This window comes from Seriola dumerili, unplaced genomic scaffold, assembly GCF_002260705.1.
Source record: "Seriola dumerili isolate Sdu_G_001 unplaced genomic scaffold, Sdu_1.0 BDQW01000073.1, whole genome shotgun sequence".
Classification (NCBI taxonomy): Eukaryota; Metazoa; Chordata; class Actinopteri; order Carangiformes; family Carangidae; genus Seriola; species Seriola dumerili.
The window spans coordinates 3,861,706-3,881,609 of NW_019174328.1; the positions used below are offsets into that span (position 1 = coordinate 3,861,706).

The window sequence follows — 19,904 nt, forward strand, 5'->3', positions numbered from 1 at the left end:
TATTAGTAAACTATAGGCTAATGGTACCACTGAGCCCTGTGGTGTGTGTGGTAGTCCTAAACACTGGCAAATTTATTATCTTATACTTCAGGATATTGTTTTATTTCCTCTGGCCCTAATATTCGTTAAGTTTATAGAGGGACTAACAGAATTCCTATGTATGTCTAATACCTTCCTAATATTTATGATGGTATTTCTTACAGTCCTTGGTCCACACGTCCCCACCAGGCGGAGTGTACTTTATCCAGAGCCCCTTGGTTTCAAATCCAAGCCCCGCCTCTCCACCAAGCGCACCCACCTTGTCCACCAGCAGCACAGTGCGCCAGGGAGCAAGAGCACAGGCGTGGGGTACACCGGGGAGCGGACACGGCAGACCGGCAGCAGCGCAGAGTGGCAGCGGTGGTACTCACCGGTTGTTACTTGTTTAGGAGAAACCGTATTGAGACCTCTTAGGACCGAGGGGTCCTGCTCATTTTGTCAGCCGTGAGAAGGGAACTCCTTCACGGCCAAATTTGGGAGTACCTTAACCGGTGGTGGGGAGGAGGGGAGAAAGATGCAGTTCGAGTCCGACTCCGTGCGCCGCGGAGTCCGCCTCCGACGCTGGTGATGCCCGCCGCGCGGGGATCACCGCCCAGCAGCAGCACCAGCAGCAGGAGCAGCAGGAGCAGCAGGAGGAGAAGGTCGGGACAACAGGGCGTCTGGGGCCGATGATGATGATGGTAAGGTCGGGATCATGGCTAACGGAACCGGCACTATCATGTTAAAATGCGTCGTGGTCGGAGACGGTGCAGTGGGAAAAACGTGTCTTCTGATGAGCTATGCCAATGACGCCTTTCCAGAGGAGTATGTACCCACAGTCTTTGATCATTATGCAGGTATGAACACAATTCTTCTATTTTGAGCGTCTAATAATAACGTCGTGACATGCTGAACTGCGGCTGTTCTATGTTTTATAAAGATTTATCGGAATAAATCCTAATAAGACATGATTATTGATGGTAAATTGTAATAAGAGGGAAGATTAAACATTATGATAAACATTGCCTGTTTCCTCTGCCTCTCTTTCTCCGACTGCATTGGCTTGCATCTGTTGCTATAATCAAAACCACTTGTTTGCCTTCTTCATAGCAGGGAGGGGTTGGGGGCCCCAGAGCCCCCCCCCCCCTTCCTTCCCCTTTTACACCCCCACCCCACCACCACCACCACCACCTCCCCTCCTCTTTTTCTTCTTCCTTCTCTCAACTGCTCTTTGTCATTTTTCTTGCAGTGAGTGTCAACGTCGGTGGAAAACAGTACTTGCTGGGACTGTATGACACAGCTGGTCAGGTACAGTTTATTTTTTACTCTGGCCAAGTGCCAAGCATGTCAAGGACACACACACACACACACACACACACACACACACACACATACATACATACGGTCTCACTCTCCCTGTCTCTCACTGTATCTCTATCTCGGTCTTCCAACGTGCTCCTGGGACCAATAACTATCCAACAGTGCCTCCAACACGCCCACAGGCTTCATATTCAGGCCAGACACTAAGCTGCAACAGGTGATGGTTTTCGCACATGGGTTTACTGCCAGAGTCTGGTGTGCCATGGACAGTGATGGCAGTGAAGGGGTTTCAATAGTTCTATTATGTGGAGAACAGGGCTCCTATGTCCAGTAGTGATGTCACAGGTTTGTTAATAGGGTTGCCTAATGCCTGGGCTTTTTCTTTACAATGTGCCATTCAGAGGGCAAGAGTTAAAACTGAACTGAAAATGCACTGCCCTACAAACACACACACACACACACACACACACACACACACAGAGGTAAGCATATGGACATACATGACAGACACACCTCACTGAGGGTGACAGCACCAGGACATGAGAAAGAGTCATTTCATCATTTGCCACCTGAACTTCCACACTAAAGTTTTAGGGAAAACATTTGTATTTGGTCTGAATGATAAATCAGACAGTAAAGACAAGAGTTATGATAAGTCAAATAACCAATTGACACAATTTTGATAGTTGATTGATTATAGATGTCATTCTTTAAACAAAAATGACATAAATGGACATTGTTCAGGCTTCAGGTGGGAATATTTGCGGTTTTCTTGGCCATATATGATAGTTAACTGAATATCTTTGGGATTGGGACTTTTGGTTGCACAAATCAAACAATTTAGATACACTAACATGTGTCTTTTCTGACATTTTAGAGACAAAAAATTGATCATGTGAGAAAAAAATCAGCAGATTAATTGATAATGAAAAGCATCCCTATATTGGACATACACTTTAATTGTTAATATGCACATTTTAGATGGCAGATCAGTCTTGAATGGGCATTCAAGACTAGTGTGTCTTGAATGTTCCAGTATTAAGATTAAAGGGACCCTGTGGAGTTTTTGGGCCAGTAGTAGTGCTATGGAGCAGTTGGTTTGTTTCGTGCGCATGCACAAAGACACCAGATAGATACTATTTTGTTGATTGACATTTGTAACATGCAAAAAAACATAGCTATTTACCAACAGACGAGCTGTAGAAGGTGAAAGACAGCCGGATGTAAACATTGTGCAGCTCCAGTTTTTTTGCCTTCAAGGATACACACCATGTGTTTGGGTGAGAAACACAGAATGTAAAGATGACTTTGTTTACAAGAAAACTCCACATAGCACCTTTAAGTTTGGACTCTGCAAGTTTGGAGACTGCAAGACCCATTCTGCACCCTAAGACCTCTAACCTGTCTATGCAGCAACCTAAAACTGAATGTCAAATGTTGAATAGTAAACACTTTCCACAGGACTGGATTTAACTGTGTGAAATCAGAATGAGTCACAATCTGAAACGTGAGCCGCTCTAAAAAACCGAGCACAGAAAGGTCAACCGGGGAATATTCAGCCGTTTCGCTCATCTGTTCATTCATGAATGCTAAATGCACAAGTCCATGAATAGCAAATCACAACCGCCCTCCCTCCTCCTTCCCACCCAAACAGCTACCTGTGGCTGTGTTATATTTTTTCCCTCAAGAAAGCAGATGGCAAAAGTGTTACTACTCGCTTGTAAAAAGAGGAACACAACCTTATTGTCTATTCTGGCGTGTTTGATAGGGTGTGTGTGTGTGTGTGTGTGTGTCAGAGGAGGGTTTGTTTTTAGCTGATTCAGAGTGTCTCTGAAATGGAGAAGTTCTCCCAGATGTCTGCTGTGGGTGCTGCTGGCCGCCAAGGCTAGAGTTACTGCTCTTGAAAATGCAGCCCCCCCCCCCAACTCGGCTGACCTCTTTATGTGGAGCACAAGGCCAGCTGGTAATGTTTATAGCTTCAGCATCTGATCAAAGACCCGGCGCCCCAAAGAGAGAGGGGGAGAGAGAAAGTGAGAGGAAGACAGAAAGAGGAAGAGAGAGAGACAGATGGGGGGAGGCAAATAGAGTGAGGGAGGAGGAGGAGGGGGGTGGGGGTGGAATTGCTCAGAAATTGGATAAATACGGTCTCTTAGTTTCATTTTCCTTTCCCTCTCTTTCTCTCTCTTTCTTAATTTAAACCTCTTGCTACATCATCATCCACCTCTGGCCTGTCCTACACATGTTTGATTGGCTTCATGCTCCCTGTAATATTTATATTCCTTGCATGGCTGGAGCTCCCACAATGCTTTGCTGTTCCACAAGGGTATCAGCAGCATTACAGATACATGCCGCCGTCGTGCCCTCATCAGACGTGGCTCCATGCTGTCACATTGGTGTTACATGTCAGGCCACATAATCACGACTCGGCACTGAGCTGAGTGCCACTGTGCTTTGTCTGCTGTTGATACCGCTTCCCCTCCTGCTTTTGTCTGCGCGCTGCCACGTCGCTCCCCCAGGCGCGTGCCTATTGAATTATTCCATATGGAAGGTCTGCAAAGTCTGTTTTGCTGAATGTGATGAGGGAACAGAGGGGAAAGTCTTTACTTATTCATTCATTCTCCTGCTGCTGCTCCCGCTGCACTCAAGAAAATCTAGCATCGCCGCCCGAGGAGGAGCAGGAGGAAACAGGAAGTGGATGCTAAGTGCTGTGGTACGCCATGTGCCATGGAAACGCTTTAGGGAGAGGAACTCCTGAGTTTAGACCCTGTGGGATCCGTGTCCTCCTGCCCTATTAACCCCCACTTTGTTGTTGGACTGTTCCTCATTTGCTCAGCCCTTCAAATGCACTCATAGTCAACTACACATCCTGTAATCACTTTTACCACTTCAGTTCACCCATTACCCCCTCCCTCCTCACTGTTTGGTACAGTCTGATCACCTCTTTCTGTGACTCAGCAACCCATAGTGGCCCAGTGACCCTCAGACGTCCCAGTGGGGGATGACAGGGTGGCAGGTGGAGATTGGGGGGTGAGGGTTGGAGGGTGGGGACTGGAAACGGTTTTTCCCAGCTGGGAGCCTGTCACCACTCAGCTGCTTAGACACAGAGAAACAAGAATCTTATAGACATGCCTCATCTCCCACTCTCAACTGGAGATTTTAGACTTCAGAGAAGCCATCGTACCCACAGTTCTCTTGAATGGAGAGAACCCTTTCAGTGCTGTGAGGAAGGATTGTGATTAATTAATGAGGGTAACAAGAAACTGATTTGTCATTTTAACTAAAACAAGTGTCAGGATCGTGAAAAATGCCAATCACAGTTTCAGAGAGCCCAAAGCAAAGCAGCCAAACGCTCAGCCGGGCCGCAGGCTCCAGCCTCACTTTGTGGCACTTAACTTGACCAAGAACCCAATATAAACGTATAAATTATAAATACCTACCTTATTTACAGTAAGTTATACTATGCTTACATGGTTCATATCTCAAAATAAAATGTGCTTAATTAACAGAATCGTTTCACATTATGGGAACTAGACTTAGCTGCCAGGGGTTGTTTAACAGTAAATATAAGACTACAGCCTGCGGCCAGTTAGCTTAGCACACAGGCTGGAGGTACACTTGTACTGTTGTACACAGCGAGCCTCTTACTCCTACTGCCGGCACCTCTAAAGCTCACTGATCAACATGTTATATCTTGTTTGTTTAATCTGTACAAAAACAAAAGTGTATCAACATTTTTAGATATTAAAAAGGTGGTTTACAAATACGTAGTTTCATTTTTTTTTTAAAGGCTACATATACATATTCATAAAAAAAGCTGGGCACTGTAGTTTTCAACTAATCTCACTCAAACAGGAGTAATTACAGCATTTGTTGGGAACCTACTTTCGGCGGCGGGTTAATACACATTTGGTGATGTAGTGAGTGTTTACATCAGCTGGACAGTGCAGGACTGAGTCAAAATAAACTGCAGTGTGCCTGTTCATAATAATGTCATGGTGATACTTGTGTTTTTGGACAACAGTGGAGCTCTGTGGCACAGAGGGAATAAGATATGTCAGGCTTTAGCCACACATACTACACTTGCCAGTAGGATCAATTAATTGTTGTTGTTTTTGGTCTTGTCATAAGAAAAACATAGCACATTCCCAGCCTTATCCTTTAATGACTTGTAGTCTCCAGGCTGAAGCTGAGATAAGCCCTAATGACATCATCAGGGACTTGACAAAGCTCATCCAGAGTCACAGAAGACATTATACAGCTGTTTTCACAAGCTGAATAGCGCTTATCATGGTGAGTAAACTAACCTCCCTAACTAATCTCCTTTAAATATGTCTGGACAGGTTAAGATCAAGCAACAATAACTTCAGCATCACACTCTTTTGAAATCTCCTGGATCATCTCCACCACCTCGAGCAGTGTATTTTAATACTGGAACATTCTGAGATAAAGAGTTGAGCCAGTGTTAAAAGTAGAAGTATATGATATTAGATACTTAAACTGCTTCTAATGAAGGTCTCCATTTATGTTGTACCATGTAGTATATATGTCACTGCCCCTTAAAGGCAACATTAAGCTGTCAGATTTTTAATTGACTGAGTGTATCAGTGCTCGAGCTAAGATTAATAATCGTTAATCACCATTAAACAGTCAAAAATAGCAACAAACATAAATCTTTTTTTGTTTTGTTACTCCCCAGGTTAACCCACTTCTGCAAAATGTGCAGATTCCAGATCAGAGACAGAACTTTGCAAACAGAAGCGTCTATTTCTGGGCTCTCGTTCCCACCCGGCGGCCATGTTAGAGCAGGCGGCTCTGACTCTGTTGACATAGCCAGTTGATAGAGCCCTGAGGAGGAGATAGGAGTAGCAAAGGAGAAAGATGGAAGAAAGAGAGAGCGGCTGGAAGGGGGTGGGGGGGTGGGTGGGTGACGAAGGAGGGAATGACTCACTGATATCATAGCACTCATATGTCACTGAGTCAACAGAGCGCAGTCACACAGCAGAGCTCACACAGTGGCCAAATGAAGACACTGGTGGGAATGTATGGACATGTATGGAGAGGGCTTAGCGTTAAGATTTCATCATGCACACACTAACGCCTTCTCACTCCCTTTTTGTCCATGTTCAGGCGATCATAATGTTTACCAGACACCCCTGACTACCTCGGAAAAACTGTTATGCAATGTCTCTTTGATGTACACATAAACTGTTGAACTGCAGCTAATAACACTGTTGCAGAGTGACAGACCTCTGGTGGAAACGTTCATCTAAAGCTCTCTAACAGCAGCATGAGTGTAAACATTTCTGGAGTCCTAATGAAACCATAGACTGAGCACTGGAAGATGCACTCAGTCTGTGCCTCACTGTATCCACACTGAGTTAGGGGAGCGGGACACTGTCTTTGGTAATGTGTCAGGGGGTGCACTGAGGAAACAGTGTGAGAGGCCAGCATGGTCTCAGAGAAGCTCCAGGCCTGTTTACAGTAAACTGCTGAGTGGCTTACACTGTGTTCCTTTATGTGTGTGGCTCGCCGGGGGATCAGAAGATTCACTTGTGCAAGCAAAGGTCACGAACACACGGAGACACATGAACACACAGTGTGCTTGATCCCGTGTGACAGATATCGTGTGTATATGGGGTCAGAGGAAAGCACATGGTGTATGTGAAGGCGTATATGCTTGCGGTATGTGCTGATACAAAGGGACATTAATATCTGATAAGGTTATATGTTTGATAATACGATGTTATGCTGAGAAAATGTAAATTTGCTAACTGACTGTCAGTGTAGCAAATCTTTGAGTGGAAAAACCTTTGTTGCTGTATTGCATTTATTTCAAAAGATATATTTAGGGTGGGTAAATTTAATAAAATCCACTCTCACAGTATATGGGGCTATTTGTCTCTACTTTTCCCAACTTGTAAGAACTCAGGTTTTTTTTCCCTGATACCCCGCTCTGATTTACTACCTTGACAGTGTGGCTGGTATTGTTTTCACCGTCTGTGTGTGCGTGTGTGGGTGTGTGTGTGTGTGTGTGTGTGTGTGTGTGTGTGTGTGTGTGTGTGTGTATGTGTGTGTGTGTGTGTGTGTGTGTGTGTGTGTGTGTGTGTTTATGTGCATGTCATGGAAAAATGTGGCCCTGGAGACGCCTGCTGTAGCGGTGGTAGCGGTGGTTTTGAGGACTTTGGTAGTTGGCCAAATGTTTGCCAGCGTGATAGTGTCTCAACCTGAAAGATAAAGTCACAAAACTTTAGTAGTTGAGATCACAGTGACGGCTGAGTTATGTTGTGGTCTGACCCATGAGTACTTATGTAATAATGTAGTTATGACTATTGAGTACTCATGGGTCAGATTGTCAGGATATTAACGGGTGTCACAGCGGGTGTGATCCCATAGTAACATGGTCTCTACTAGTTCATTACTGTGAAGCAAACGTAAAATCAAACAGTCGCCCGCTGAGCTGAATGAAACAGATCCTGATGCATTTTTATCTTGCTATCAATGTAGTTACTAGATGACAATCTGCAGCCTTTGCTGTGTGATGTAACATGACTGCTTGCTTTCCTCACTGAAGCTTCATAAACCGAATAATATATTTCATATGAATGTAATATTTTCTTTGATGTAGTCAGAGGCGCTCTTTAACTCAGATGAGACGTGGAGCCTCAACTATAAAGTGCTGCGGGTAACCATAGTATATATAATTTTACATTGCAATATTGGAATGTATCATGATACATTTTCAGGAAAATCTAGTTAATTCAAATGAGTAATTGTTAATGGATAACATAACCAGACAGGAGTGTCTGTGTTTTGGCTAATCCAGTGAATGAAACACCTGACCAGTCAGGGCTCTTCATCATATTGATGCCAAACATCATGATGTAAAATTCCAATACTGCTGTGTCAGTCCTGCTTATTGATTTGTAACATTGCCCACAATGACCTTCTCCCTGAGACATAATAAAAAGCTACTCATTCTGTCCAGTGTTAGACTTCCATAAGGCTGGGCCACTCACTCACTTTTTTTAAATAGTCTGAGTCATTGTAGCAGAGGCTGAAATATCTTGACTTCATTCCTTAGCATGGGTCAGGCTCCTGAAACCCTGGATCCTACAATTCCCATAATGCAACTAAGTTGTGTTTTTAATTAGATGCTCCTTGCCCCCCCAAAATAGCCATTACTTTCAAACCTCATGCCTCCAGTTTGTAAAGTTTAGATCAAATCCAAGATCACCCTGATGACAGCATTGGGGCTGGAAAGACACATACATTATACAACTGTCTCCACAGGCTGAACAGTCTGTGTCCTCGTGACATGCAAACTGAACCTTACAGGGATGGTTACCATGGTATATTATGGCAAAGTTAGAATCAGATCATTTCATTCATGCTGGTGCTTCAGCTCACTTCAAACTACACAAGTAAAAATCAGATGTGTGTAACATGGTATTTGCAAATCCTCCTCATTTGTCTCAGCTTCTCTGAAGCAGCAGATGGTTTGCAGTCATAACTGACTCATCGCATCAGGAAATTCAGTGTCAGGTAAGCTGTCAGTTACAGGAGAGTCAATCCCAGACCCTCTGGCAGTCTAAGAAGAAAAAACACCCTCTAAGAATTATTTCCTACTCGAGCCATGTCTGTGAACGCTCTAAAACACTGTACTCATTTGGAAGTAAGAGGATGAACACCTCATAAATTTTTGAATTACATCCACTTGACCCACTCTACTGAGGCGTAGTTGAGTCATCTACGATACGAGCACAGGCGTGAAGATTTGTGCCCTGTTTTCATCGTCTACACCGATCTCACATAAAGTCACTACATCTTAAATTCATTACAGTGGCAACAAAAGGTTACACCCTTGCTTGGCTGATCTACTGCCGTTTGGAGAATCCATCCTGTCATTTGCATAACAATTTCCCTTAATCCATTAGTGTGAGAAAGCCTGGTCTCTGGGGTTGTAGCAGTGTGATGGTATTGGACCGTGGTGTGTGTGTTTGTGTGTTTGGCAGAGAATGGGACACGCTGAAGGCATTAGAGTGAAGGACTGTCATGCCAGCGCTCGGCTGTCCCATCGCAACTATGTCTGGCACAGTGGGTTGTTGTATTCACTTTGCTTTGATTTCAGGCATGTGGACAGTACATTTCCAAGACACGAGAGTGAGATTGATTCACTTGGTCCCAGTTGGTCTGGTTGAGTCATATCTGATTACTGGACATCCATTGACTGGCTGTGTCTTCAAGCTAGCAGCAGCAGAAAACCGTGAGAAGAAGAAGTGAGATGGGCCATGAATATTCATATGTGTGCAAGTCAGAGACTCTGTCAAAAGGGTTTATCTTTGGTGAGGACAAGGCAGCACTTGATCTGGCGCACAAAGGACAGTCTTGCGTCTGTGAATTGGCCATTTACAAAACACAAATATCAGAGATGGCAGCGTGTCAGGTTTTCACTGTCTTGTGGCGATGCCTTGTGCTCCGCTCGCCTTAAAGGACTGCAAATGTAAAATAATCCCTAATTGTCTTTGTCAGGGCGGGAGAGTGAAGGTCATCTTCATCACATTCTTGTCCCTTCAATTCCAAGTGCAGTTTTTTATGCATAACATTATTGTCTAGTCCACATCATTTGTATGAAACAGCCAAAGAGAGCGCAGTGTAAAGTCAGCCCTCCTGGCACCTCTGAGGAGTAACAGTCTGAACAGTCTGTGTTTGGAGCTCTTTTTTTTCAACACACACATTAATAATTCATGAATAATAATTTCTCAGATGTTAGGAAATGGAAATGAGTTGTCTCCTCATTTTTTTTCTTCCTTTGTCCCCCTTCGTCTTGACCTCTAATCCTCTCCTGAACCCAACTGTCACTGTTAACCATTAGCGTCCTGTTCTCTTCCAGGAGGACTATGACCGCCTGAGGCCGTTGTCCTACCCGATGACCGATGTCTTCCTCATCTGCTTCTCTGTAGTCAACCCTGCCAGTTTCCAGAATGTGCGAGAGGAATGGGTGCCCGAGCTGCAGGAGTATGCACCCAGTGTCCCCTACCTGCTCATTGGCACCCAGGTGAGTCCCTGACACACTGTTAACAGCACAGGTCGTCATGCTCAGTTTTAAATTGATGCTTACATGTGGTATTTTGTTCGTATACATACCTGGATAATCTAGGATACACTAATGTTTACATTTTTACCTGAACCTATCCTTGTCATTTCTAATATATTGATAGGATATGAATCTTAATTACCTTCTGCTGGCATTTTGCAATAGAGTGCTGAAGGGATGATACATTTTTGTAGGCGAACCCAGAAGTTAGCGTCTCTCCTTTGCAAAAGCACAAAAACACAACGCAGACCGGTGAGTAGATCACACATCCGTGGATAAGATGTCACTTGTTAGCAATCGGCCTTTTTTAACAGACATAAAAACGTAAAGAAATCAGGACTGGGGTATTTACTGACATATTTTATGTTATAGAATAAAATGTGAAAACGTTTGACCTTGTGTTAACCACAGACCTTATTTCAGGCATCTAAACAAAAACCCATTCGAATAACCCAGAGACTTAGGGACGAGGCAACCAGAAGTGCTAAAATTCAACTAACTTCTGGGTTTTAGGACTCATTCCTGCAGCACTCTATTGTTATTGTTGAGAAAACTGTGTCACACATTGTTTGATAGTGCCAGCGTTATCTCAGTTGTCAGATTCAGAAGAAAGTAGAACCTAGCAATGGTATGTAAAGTTGAAACAATTCATCGATCGGTTGATGATCAAAAAATTTACTCTTTTGACAATTGTTTTGATACTTTTTAAAGCAAAAATGGCCAAAAAAATTTGCTGGCACCAGCTTTTGATGTCATTGTAAACTGAAGTTGGACAAAACAAAGCATTTGAAAATGTCACCTTGAGCTCTGGCAAAATATAATGAATATTTTTCACTATTTTCTGACATTGTATAGACAAAATAATGAATTGATTAATTGATTGATGAAGAAAACATTCCACAGATTAATTGATAATGAAAATAATAATCAGTTGCAGACCTGATGGTGAGTCACCACTGAGCTCAAACATCCCAGAAACACATCAATGGAACTGCACATCGAATTGCACCAGCTGCTTGTACAACCTGAAGTACAAAATGACATTGGCAGGAAAAGTGGAGACAGACTGGACCTAAATATGATTTCTGGAGCATATACTCCTTACAGGGAACAGGTCCAAGACTCATCAATTGCAGGTTATTTAAGAGAGAGGACATAGAGGAGGGTAGAACTGTCAAATCTGAAAGCGCCAAGTGCCACTGCTGATTTAAGGAGGCAACAGAAATGTGAAAGAGGCCAAGGAGACTGTAAACATAAATGAAATGGCTTTCCAACTCTCCCACACCCGGGGTGGTGATCTAAAAATCTGCCTGGCAACATCACAAGTCAGTGGGCCCCATTCAAGAACCAATCGTACAAGTGATTTAATTTGTGGCATTCAGACTGATACTGACTGATACTGAAATTCATTTGATTAAAAAGTGTGCAAAACCAATGTTCTGTTCACCATATTATCATCATCATCATGGCTTGCCAAATATACTGATTAGTTTTTTTAGATTTTAGTGTTTTTATTGCCACATTTCGTCACAGCATTTTTTACATTTCAGCAGTTGTTTAAAACGCCTCTCGCTGGCTCAGGGTCTTTATGAAGGTCACTGTACGGGATCATTCTCTATTGTAATATTCTCTCCTCTAATATCCCAGCCTTGCACATTTGTTATGGACCACTTTAGAAAAATGTTTTTTAGCATCTAATTTCATGTAGCCTAAAAACCATTCCCTCTTTATTTCTGTCTTATCTTATTTTAAAGTGGTATCCAATTGGATTGTCTATTACAGGATGGACACTGTCACACCACCACAATTTTTGATGTTAGCATTGTAGTCTGCAATAAAAAAATTTAATTAATTTGCATTGGTACTGGTACTGCTATTGAAACCCATGTTGGTAAGTACTTAATTACCTGTATTGATTGGTGTTTTGGCTATACTTTGGGACAGTTGCCTATTCAAACGTCCAGCAAACATGGAGCAACATTAGCTTTAATTTGGAGTCGGGTTTCTGGCCACCTGGAGTGTATAAATCCAATATTCACTGTCCTTCTAGCTAAGTTTTGGTCTCCACCAACTCCTGAGAGAAAAAGATGGCTCTTAAGTTGCTAAATGCTCCACTCAGCTAGTCGTTAACATTGTTTTTTTTGTATAAACTCTGTTTATCAGAGTTGAAAATAGCTGCCTGCTGCTGCTGGAAGAGAGGTTGATGAGAGCTGTGAGACTGAATGAAATCAGTAAAGCGTGGGCTGCAAACCCAAAGCAATGAGCTGAAAGCTTCTAAAATGCTCCTTAGAGCTGATGGGAACTATAGAGGTGGGTGGTAATTTCCTGGGTACATGACTACTGTCCCTTTTAAAACTTTTTCCATTGTTTATTTAAAAATGTTGATCATTGTAGCTTTAAGCAAAGGATATTATTTAAAACAAAAAGAAAGAGAAAAAGAAAAACAGATTTAGCCTTGTAGCGCTGAACTTGAGCCATGGCAAGGAAGAGTGATTTTATTAAATCAAACCTATAAAGCTAGTGGGGGACCTCAGGCTGATCTGACTCATAGTGCTTTAAAAGGGCTTGTTGCTGGAGTTCTCACTGACTTGAAGGTATCATAAAATCATATTTTCTTAAACAAGAAATGATATTATACAAAGATGCTAAAGCTGGGCTAATGTCTTGTGATCTTCAACAGATGCATCACTAACTTCATATAAATGTTAAGAGATGACATTAATCCTAAGCATTAGTTTATTTCTCAAGCGTTAAAACTGCCAATACCATAGGTCCCCTTAAAACTGTGAGCTGACTTGTGGGTGAGTTTTGGTCTGTGTTCCCTGGCAACCAAATGCCAGTGCAGCCCAGGCCCAGCGGTGATGAGGAGGATGTAGTGGGTGTCTGATTTATCTTGTGTCAGCTGATGTTTACTGCTCTTTTATCAGTTCCTGTCATAACTCACTTGCTCCTCGGGTTGATGCTGTTATGTACACATGAGCTCGATAACAGTGAGCCACGCTAACACAGATCACGCCAATAAGGAAAAGGGCTTAATGACGCTCCCTCCCTGCAAGACTGTGCAGGTGGATGCGTTTATCATAATTGGTTATTGCAGAGACGGGAATGAGGCGTTTGTGCTGAGCATTGCAATGAATAAAATAGGAGTGAGGAACCTTGTGGTTGGCTGTGAAATCGCTTTGCATAAGAGCAGGAAGTGTGGGCCAACATGGCTTTGTTTCAAAATGAAACGACACTGTAAGTTATTCAGTTCAGCTCCTTGACTCAACTCATATCTATGTTTAGAAGCATGGACTCAGAAAAGTGCTGGAATATCTGATTTTATGTTTAAAAATCGGATATCTCAATAAAAAAATGTTGATAAAGTGGTTCATTATTATGCATGTTATAATGGTAATGGTTATTTTGACTTAGCTCAGAGGAAGTCCCTGATCTCTTTCAGATTGACCTTCGTGATGACCCCAAGACCATTGCCAAACTGAATGACATGAAGGAGAAGCCTATAGCCACTGAGCAAGGACAGAAACTGGCGAAGGAGGTTTGTATGTAAGACTGAGGAGGTGAAGAAGTACGTAGCTGGCAAAAGAGAGAAGAGAAGCCTCTATTTTCACTTTTAGTGTTGCAGAATTGAGGTGTCAGGTCCAGTTCGTTTCCTGTGTGTTGATCTGAACCCAGGAATGTCTCTGTAGGAATGTAATTTCTTCAGAGAAATGCTTACAATCAGACCTCTGTACATTCTTTGCCTGGAAATGAATCCAGGAATACATCCTGGGTCATCATGGGATGTCCAGTGGAGTTCGAGACAGGAGGATGCAGATATCAAATTAATCGGTCCTGTCAGACAGAAACCGAGAATAAAAATCAATCTTTAAAAACTTACAGTCTAGATTCATTTAAAAACAGGTGTCTGTGCAGTTTTGGAAACATAGAATATGATGTAGATGGGACTCATGAAGGTTAAGGCCACAAGGGTCCATAGAACATCATTTCAAGCTATTTCTATCACTCAATATGAGTATTATTTTACCTTGGCTATCTTTTGTCGACATGGTTGACCGGTCTTCCATGTAAGTCCAGGTCAAGATTAGAAATCCTGAAAATGCGACCACTGGATTCACAGAGCCAAGTATCAATTTTTATGAAAATCCCATCACTCCTCTTACTATCTGGATCAAAAAACTACATCCACTGTGGGATGAAAGAAATTTTTAAAGGAACAGTTAAATATTTTAGCAAATGTACTTTTTCTTGCTGAGAAGATCAATACCACTCTCATATCTGTACACTAAATGTGCACTGGAGCTGGCAGCCAGTTAGCTTGGCTTAGCATATACACTTTGTCCAAAGCCAGACCTGCAACCTCCAACAAGCAGCTCTAAAGCTTACTGATTAACACAGTATATCTGATTTGTTTAATCCATACCAAAAACAAAGTTAGAAATGACTGACACACTATTTCTTGCCCAGGAGATGACTGTTCCAAGGAAAACTCAAGTCGCCCTGTTTCCAGTCTTTATGCTGAGCTAAACTAACCAGTTACTCATATTTACTGAGAGTAGCAAGAAAGTGAATAAGCTTATTCCCCAAAATGTTAATCTATTCCTTCAAATGCATTTCCCAAGTTGTGCCTCCATTTTAGATCCATGTAGCTGGAAATGACATTTCTCCTTGCTGCTTTAGCACAACACAAGAAACACGTTAACATGTCATTAAGTATGAAAATATAAAACAATAGTAAGATAAATATACATAAATACAACTAATATTTTATATATTTCAATTTTGGTGTGTGTGATACAAACTGAGCAACAATATGTGTCACTTCCAGCTACCATCTTTGAGGATTTTGGAAATATCTTTAGAATAGTAAGTGTGAAGGGTGCTCATTCAGACCATGCTCCTGTAATGAGGTGCACGTCTTACAGGGACAAGAAGCATACATAAGATCATTCCTTATTGGCTGCAGACACATAAGATACTGTTACAACATACATGACATAGGTCTTGTAAAAACAACACCCCCTGTCTTCACTCACCATCAGCAGCTAAAGTTACTCCATAATATCAACCCTAGCCAAAGCAAATGATACATTATTACACTGCTAGCCACATACAATCACAGCATTAGGTTACAGAACACACTCGGCCTTACAAGCTAGCCGTGCTGCTGCTGAGCCACTGCCTCTCTTTGTTGCAAGAGGAGTCCATAATGTGATTTGAACAAACTATATGTATATATATATGTGTGTGTGTGTATATACATATTTTTATTTATATATATATATGTGTGTGTGTGTGTGTGTGTGTGTGTGTGTGTGTGTGTGTGTGTGTGTGTGTGTGTGTGTGCGTGTGTGCGTGTGTGTATGTGTGTGTAGGTGTGTGTGTACATAATGTAAAGTCAATTTGGCTGCTCGGACAGTGGCATTTTTTTATGTTAATGGACAGCAAAAGAATTGCAGTAAGCTGGGATGCTAAATAGAGTGGGCTAATGTACATTGGCAAGTGAAAAGCTCACCAATTATCTCGTCTGTTTAATCTATATAAAATAGTCGTTGTTGTGCCACACCATTTCTTGGCAGAGACCAGTAACTTCTTCTGTTTGCTGCCTCCCCACATTAAATAGCAAATTGTTGTTTTTACGCTCTAACTTTTGTACAGATCAAACAAACAGTATCGATCATGTTAATAAGTGAGCTTTAGAGGTCCAAGCCAGGCTTAAGTTGCTGTTCCTATTTCCAGTCTTTATGCTAAGCTAAGTTAGCCTGCTGCTGGCTATAGTTATAATATGTACCGTGCAAATGTGAGAAAAGTATAGATCTTCTCTTCTAACCAAGCATGCAAGAATAACTGTGTTTCTCAAAATGTTGAACTATTTATTTGACTTAAATAAGTTTAATAACTGCTAGTTGACCACTGCATTGTACTGGATTTTTTTTTACTCATGGTCTGTCCTTTCTTTCTCATCAGATCGGTGCATGTTGCTATGTGGAATGTTCAGCGTTGACCCAGAAGGGCCTGAAGACAGTGTTCGACGAGGCCATCATTGCCATCCTGGCACCCAAGAGAAAGAAGGGAGCTCTAAAGAGAAGACTGGGACCTCGCTGCATCAACTGCTGTCTGATCACGTGATACATAAACCCCAGAGATCATTCAGCAACCAACCGTATACCAAACCTGGACTGAAGGCAAAAGACAGACAAAAGTAAAATGCACAGACAGCAGAGTGAGACAAAAGAGAGGAGTGAAAAGGACAAAACAAGAGCTAGTTTTAAGCTGCAGTGCTCTTGAAAGGCCATAACTTTCTCTCCTGTCCCTGTCCCTGTGCCGTCCATCACTGGGGTTGAGGATGCAGTTTACTACCAAAGGAGCACAAAACCCAAGTCAGTCTCTTCTTCTTAAAGACTTTTTGCCTCAAAATTACCTTCTTTTATAACCATTTTTAATCATTTTTCCTGTACAAAATTGTTGTATGCTGTCATACAAAAAAAAGAAAAACACAAAATGACATTTCAGATTTAAAGACATGCTACATTTAAGGAGTTCATATGATTTCTATGGTTTTGAAAGTTAAATATTGATTTGTGAATTTGACAAGATAAGATCAGATGTCTAAATCAAGAGCGAAAGAAAACATGCAGTTGATAAATAATTAGAGACTGATTTAAGTGACACTGTGACGGTGCCCAGGATATCTTTCTGGACATATGGGCCCAGTTTTTTTTTCAATTTATAACTCTATTAGCCCACAAAGTCTGTCTCCAATTATTTGTCAAGACCTGCAGATTAAACCATATAAGAGGCTTTGCTTTGTGTAGGGGATAACACAAATCAACAACAGTGAAATGTTGTTAATACGACAGATTTTGGACCTAGAACTGTATTATTTTAAAGTTTGAGAGTCTTGTGTTTTTGCCTTATGAAAACCCCATTGTTTTATAGTATGGCATGCCAAAACATACTGTAAGTTAAGACTGGGGCTGAGGTCTTTATCAGAAACTGTAGAGGTTTATTATCCATTTTTAAAATATATATTATCCGGAGTTTATGAATCTGTATCTCTAAAATAGAGATCATCCATGCTGTGCAAATATTATTTTGTCAACCGATAGCTTAACTTTTTTTGTTTTATCTTTTGTTATCTTGCAATAATGTGTTATCCTTTTATCACCTTTAAGAAAGTTCAGAGGAGAGAAGAAGAAGAAGAGAGATCTCATTTTAGAAATGAAACTCTGATTCATATCCAACGTCCAAAGAATCAAATGCACACTTTCATCAACATCAGGTGGCTACAGTGACCAGATACTGTATAATGCACAACATGAAGCACAGTCTGCGCCACTTAATTTCCCAGCAAAATAAAGCACATTCCTCTGCTTCTACACACTGTCCCTCATGTAGAAATGGCTGATTGAAGCACAGAAGATGCACAGTGGTCTATCAGGCACAAGTATGAGCATAGCACACCACCCTACCATGAACAGTCATAGTTCATCACATCTCCAAAAATCTGTTAAAAGGCACTGGGTGAAAACCTTGTGCCTCCCAAATGTCAACTTTTCAGGAAACGTGAGAAACACTGATCCAAACAGTTTTGAGAGCCAACAAGAAGGACTTGCAGTCAGTTGCACCAGCCATTTGTAAATTTAAATTTAACCTATTTATAATGTAAGTCTATAAGTGGAGATTTACACTACTAAATTCAAATAGGCAGAACCACAAAGTTGTCACTAAATATTAACACCCAGTAGTTGCCAGGTGTAGCTGTTGCGTAGCATTAGCTAACTGAACCAACTGACAAAGCTAATCTCACGTTACTGTTCACTCTTATATGGTTGACATTTGACCTGACACTTGATTCAAATGCTGTTTAATAATGATATCAACTGGGAAGACTTCAAATTAAACTGCACAAAAACAACACAATCTACCAGAAAATATTACGCCAATAATGTTAGCCAAAGCGAATATTAGCAACTAAATGACAAAAATAACGCAAGTTCAATATCATAATCAGATACATCCCACTCACTCTAAATAGAATACTATTAAGTCTGACATGTTTTTTCATACCTACTGTACATTTACAAAAATGAATCTAAATGAGTCCTAAAACCTGGATGTGATTTTTAGCATTTTAGCACTTCTGGTTCCCTCGTCCCAAAGTCTATGGGTTTTTTCGAAGGGGTTTGGTTAGATTATTAATTATAATTAATTAAGGTCTGTGGTTAACACAAGCTCAAGACATTTTCACGTTTAATTCTATGACATAAAATATATCAGTAAGTCGTGATTTCTCTTAAGCTTTTACGTGTTTTGAAAAAGGCTGGTTGCTAACAATTGTCTGAGACTACAGAGTTTGTAGGGGATGTTAAACGTCATCACGCCAAACACAAAAACCGATCTATTCACCAGTCCACCTTTACAGCCTTGTGTTTATACTTGCACTTTTGCAAACTATGACTAACTTTGCAAGAGGAAAAGGCTTTTTTAGTTTCTTTTGTGTAGTTCGTTTATAGTTTAGCATTAGCTTTTTACTTCTGGCAATTGTATTTAGGCTTCAAAAATCATAAAAGTGTTCAAAAGTGTTCAATTGAGAAGATTATCGTGCTGAACAAAACGTGTAAGTATCCTAAACTTTTGTTCATCTTCGAGCTTATTTTCTGCAGTAATCCAAAAGCCTGTGTAAAAATCCCATTTGCGTTTTGTCGAGTGAACCAGGGTGATGCTAACTTCCAGACAAAAATACACCACCCCTGCAGCACTCTATATCACTTGGCCCCCTAAAACCTTAGTCTTTAGCTGCTTTGTTACAGCTCAAGATGCTACAGTGACTTTCTACAGATATAGCCATGCAACAATCAAAATCATTTTGATTCAAACTTGAAATTATGATGTGATATCCCCACATGACAGCCATAAGGGATTTATATAATGTATGGAAATAACATTAGTTTGACCAGCACCCATGTACCAACATTGTAGAGACAGGTTACCCAATAAGAATTCATTGATCTGTGTAATAAAGTCACATTCTGCAACTTTTTGAACAGAAATGAAGATAATATGTGAAGTTTACTAGGATTTATAGAATAGTTTAAATATCTGTGAACCCCTAAAACAGTTTTATGCAACCAAGTTTTCAGACCTACATGTCTGTCATACTGTAGGTAATAACCTAAGGTTGGGATGGAACTTTTCTTGCAAGCCAAACATCTAAACTATAAGCTCTTCTTGTTTTTATGCATTTGTTATTGGCTTTTTCTAACTTCTTTTTTTTTAAAGATATTAATCAAAGGTGCCAACTCTTGCTAAATGACTTCTGTTAGTTTTCTGTTCTGATGAATGATTAAAAGCTTTAATGTAAATGGTGCTCCTCCTCTCTGTCCCAGCCTGTTGTGTAACTGTCTTTTCGAGCAGAGCAGCGGACTCTTGGACAGTTTTGCTTGCTTACGTTGTGTGAAGGTCCACCCTC

General features: G+C 41.2%; 1 protein-coding gene across 1 annotated transcript; it reads left to right on the forward strand.

Moving 5' to 3' along the window:
- The first annotated feature begins 337 nt into the window (after positions 1 to 337).
- Positions 338 to 19,802, forward strand: rhoq (ras homolog family member Q). The gene is made up of 5 exons (XM_022743628.1): positions 338 to 875; positions 1,268 to 1,326; positions 10,229 to 10,393; positions 13,875 to 13,970; positions 16,400 to 19,802. The coding sequence occupies exons 1-5, from the start codon at positions 734 to 736 to the stop codon at positions 16,559 to 16,561; spliced, it is 624 nt and encodes a 207-aa protein (XP_022599349.1). The 5' UTR covers positions 338 to 733; the 3' UTR covers positions 16,562 to 19,802.
- Positions 19,803 to 19,904: the final 102 nt, after the last annotated feature.

Coding starts and splice junctions, on each gene's coding strand:
- rhoq (XM_022743628.1), top strand. CDS start 734: ATGGCTAACGGAACCGGCACTATCATGTTAAAATGCGTCGTGGTCGGA. Junction 1,327..10,228: donor TGTATGACACAGCTGGTCAG/GTACAGTTTATT, acceptor GTTCTCTTCCAG/GAGGACTATGACCGCCTGAG. Junction 13,971..16,399: donor GACAGAAACTGGCGAAGGAG/GTTTGTATGTAA, acceptor CTTTCTCATCAG/ATCGGTGCATGTTGCTATGT.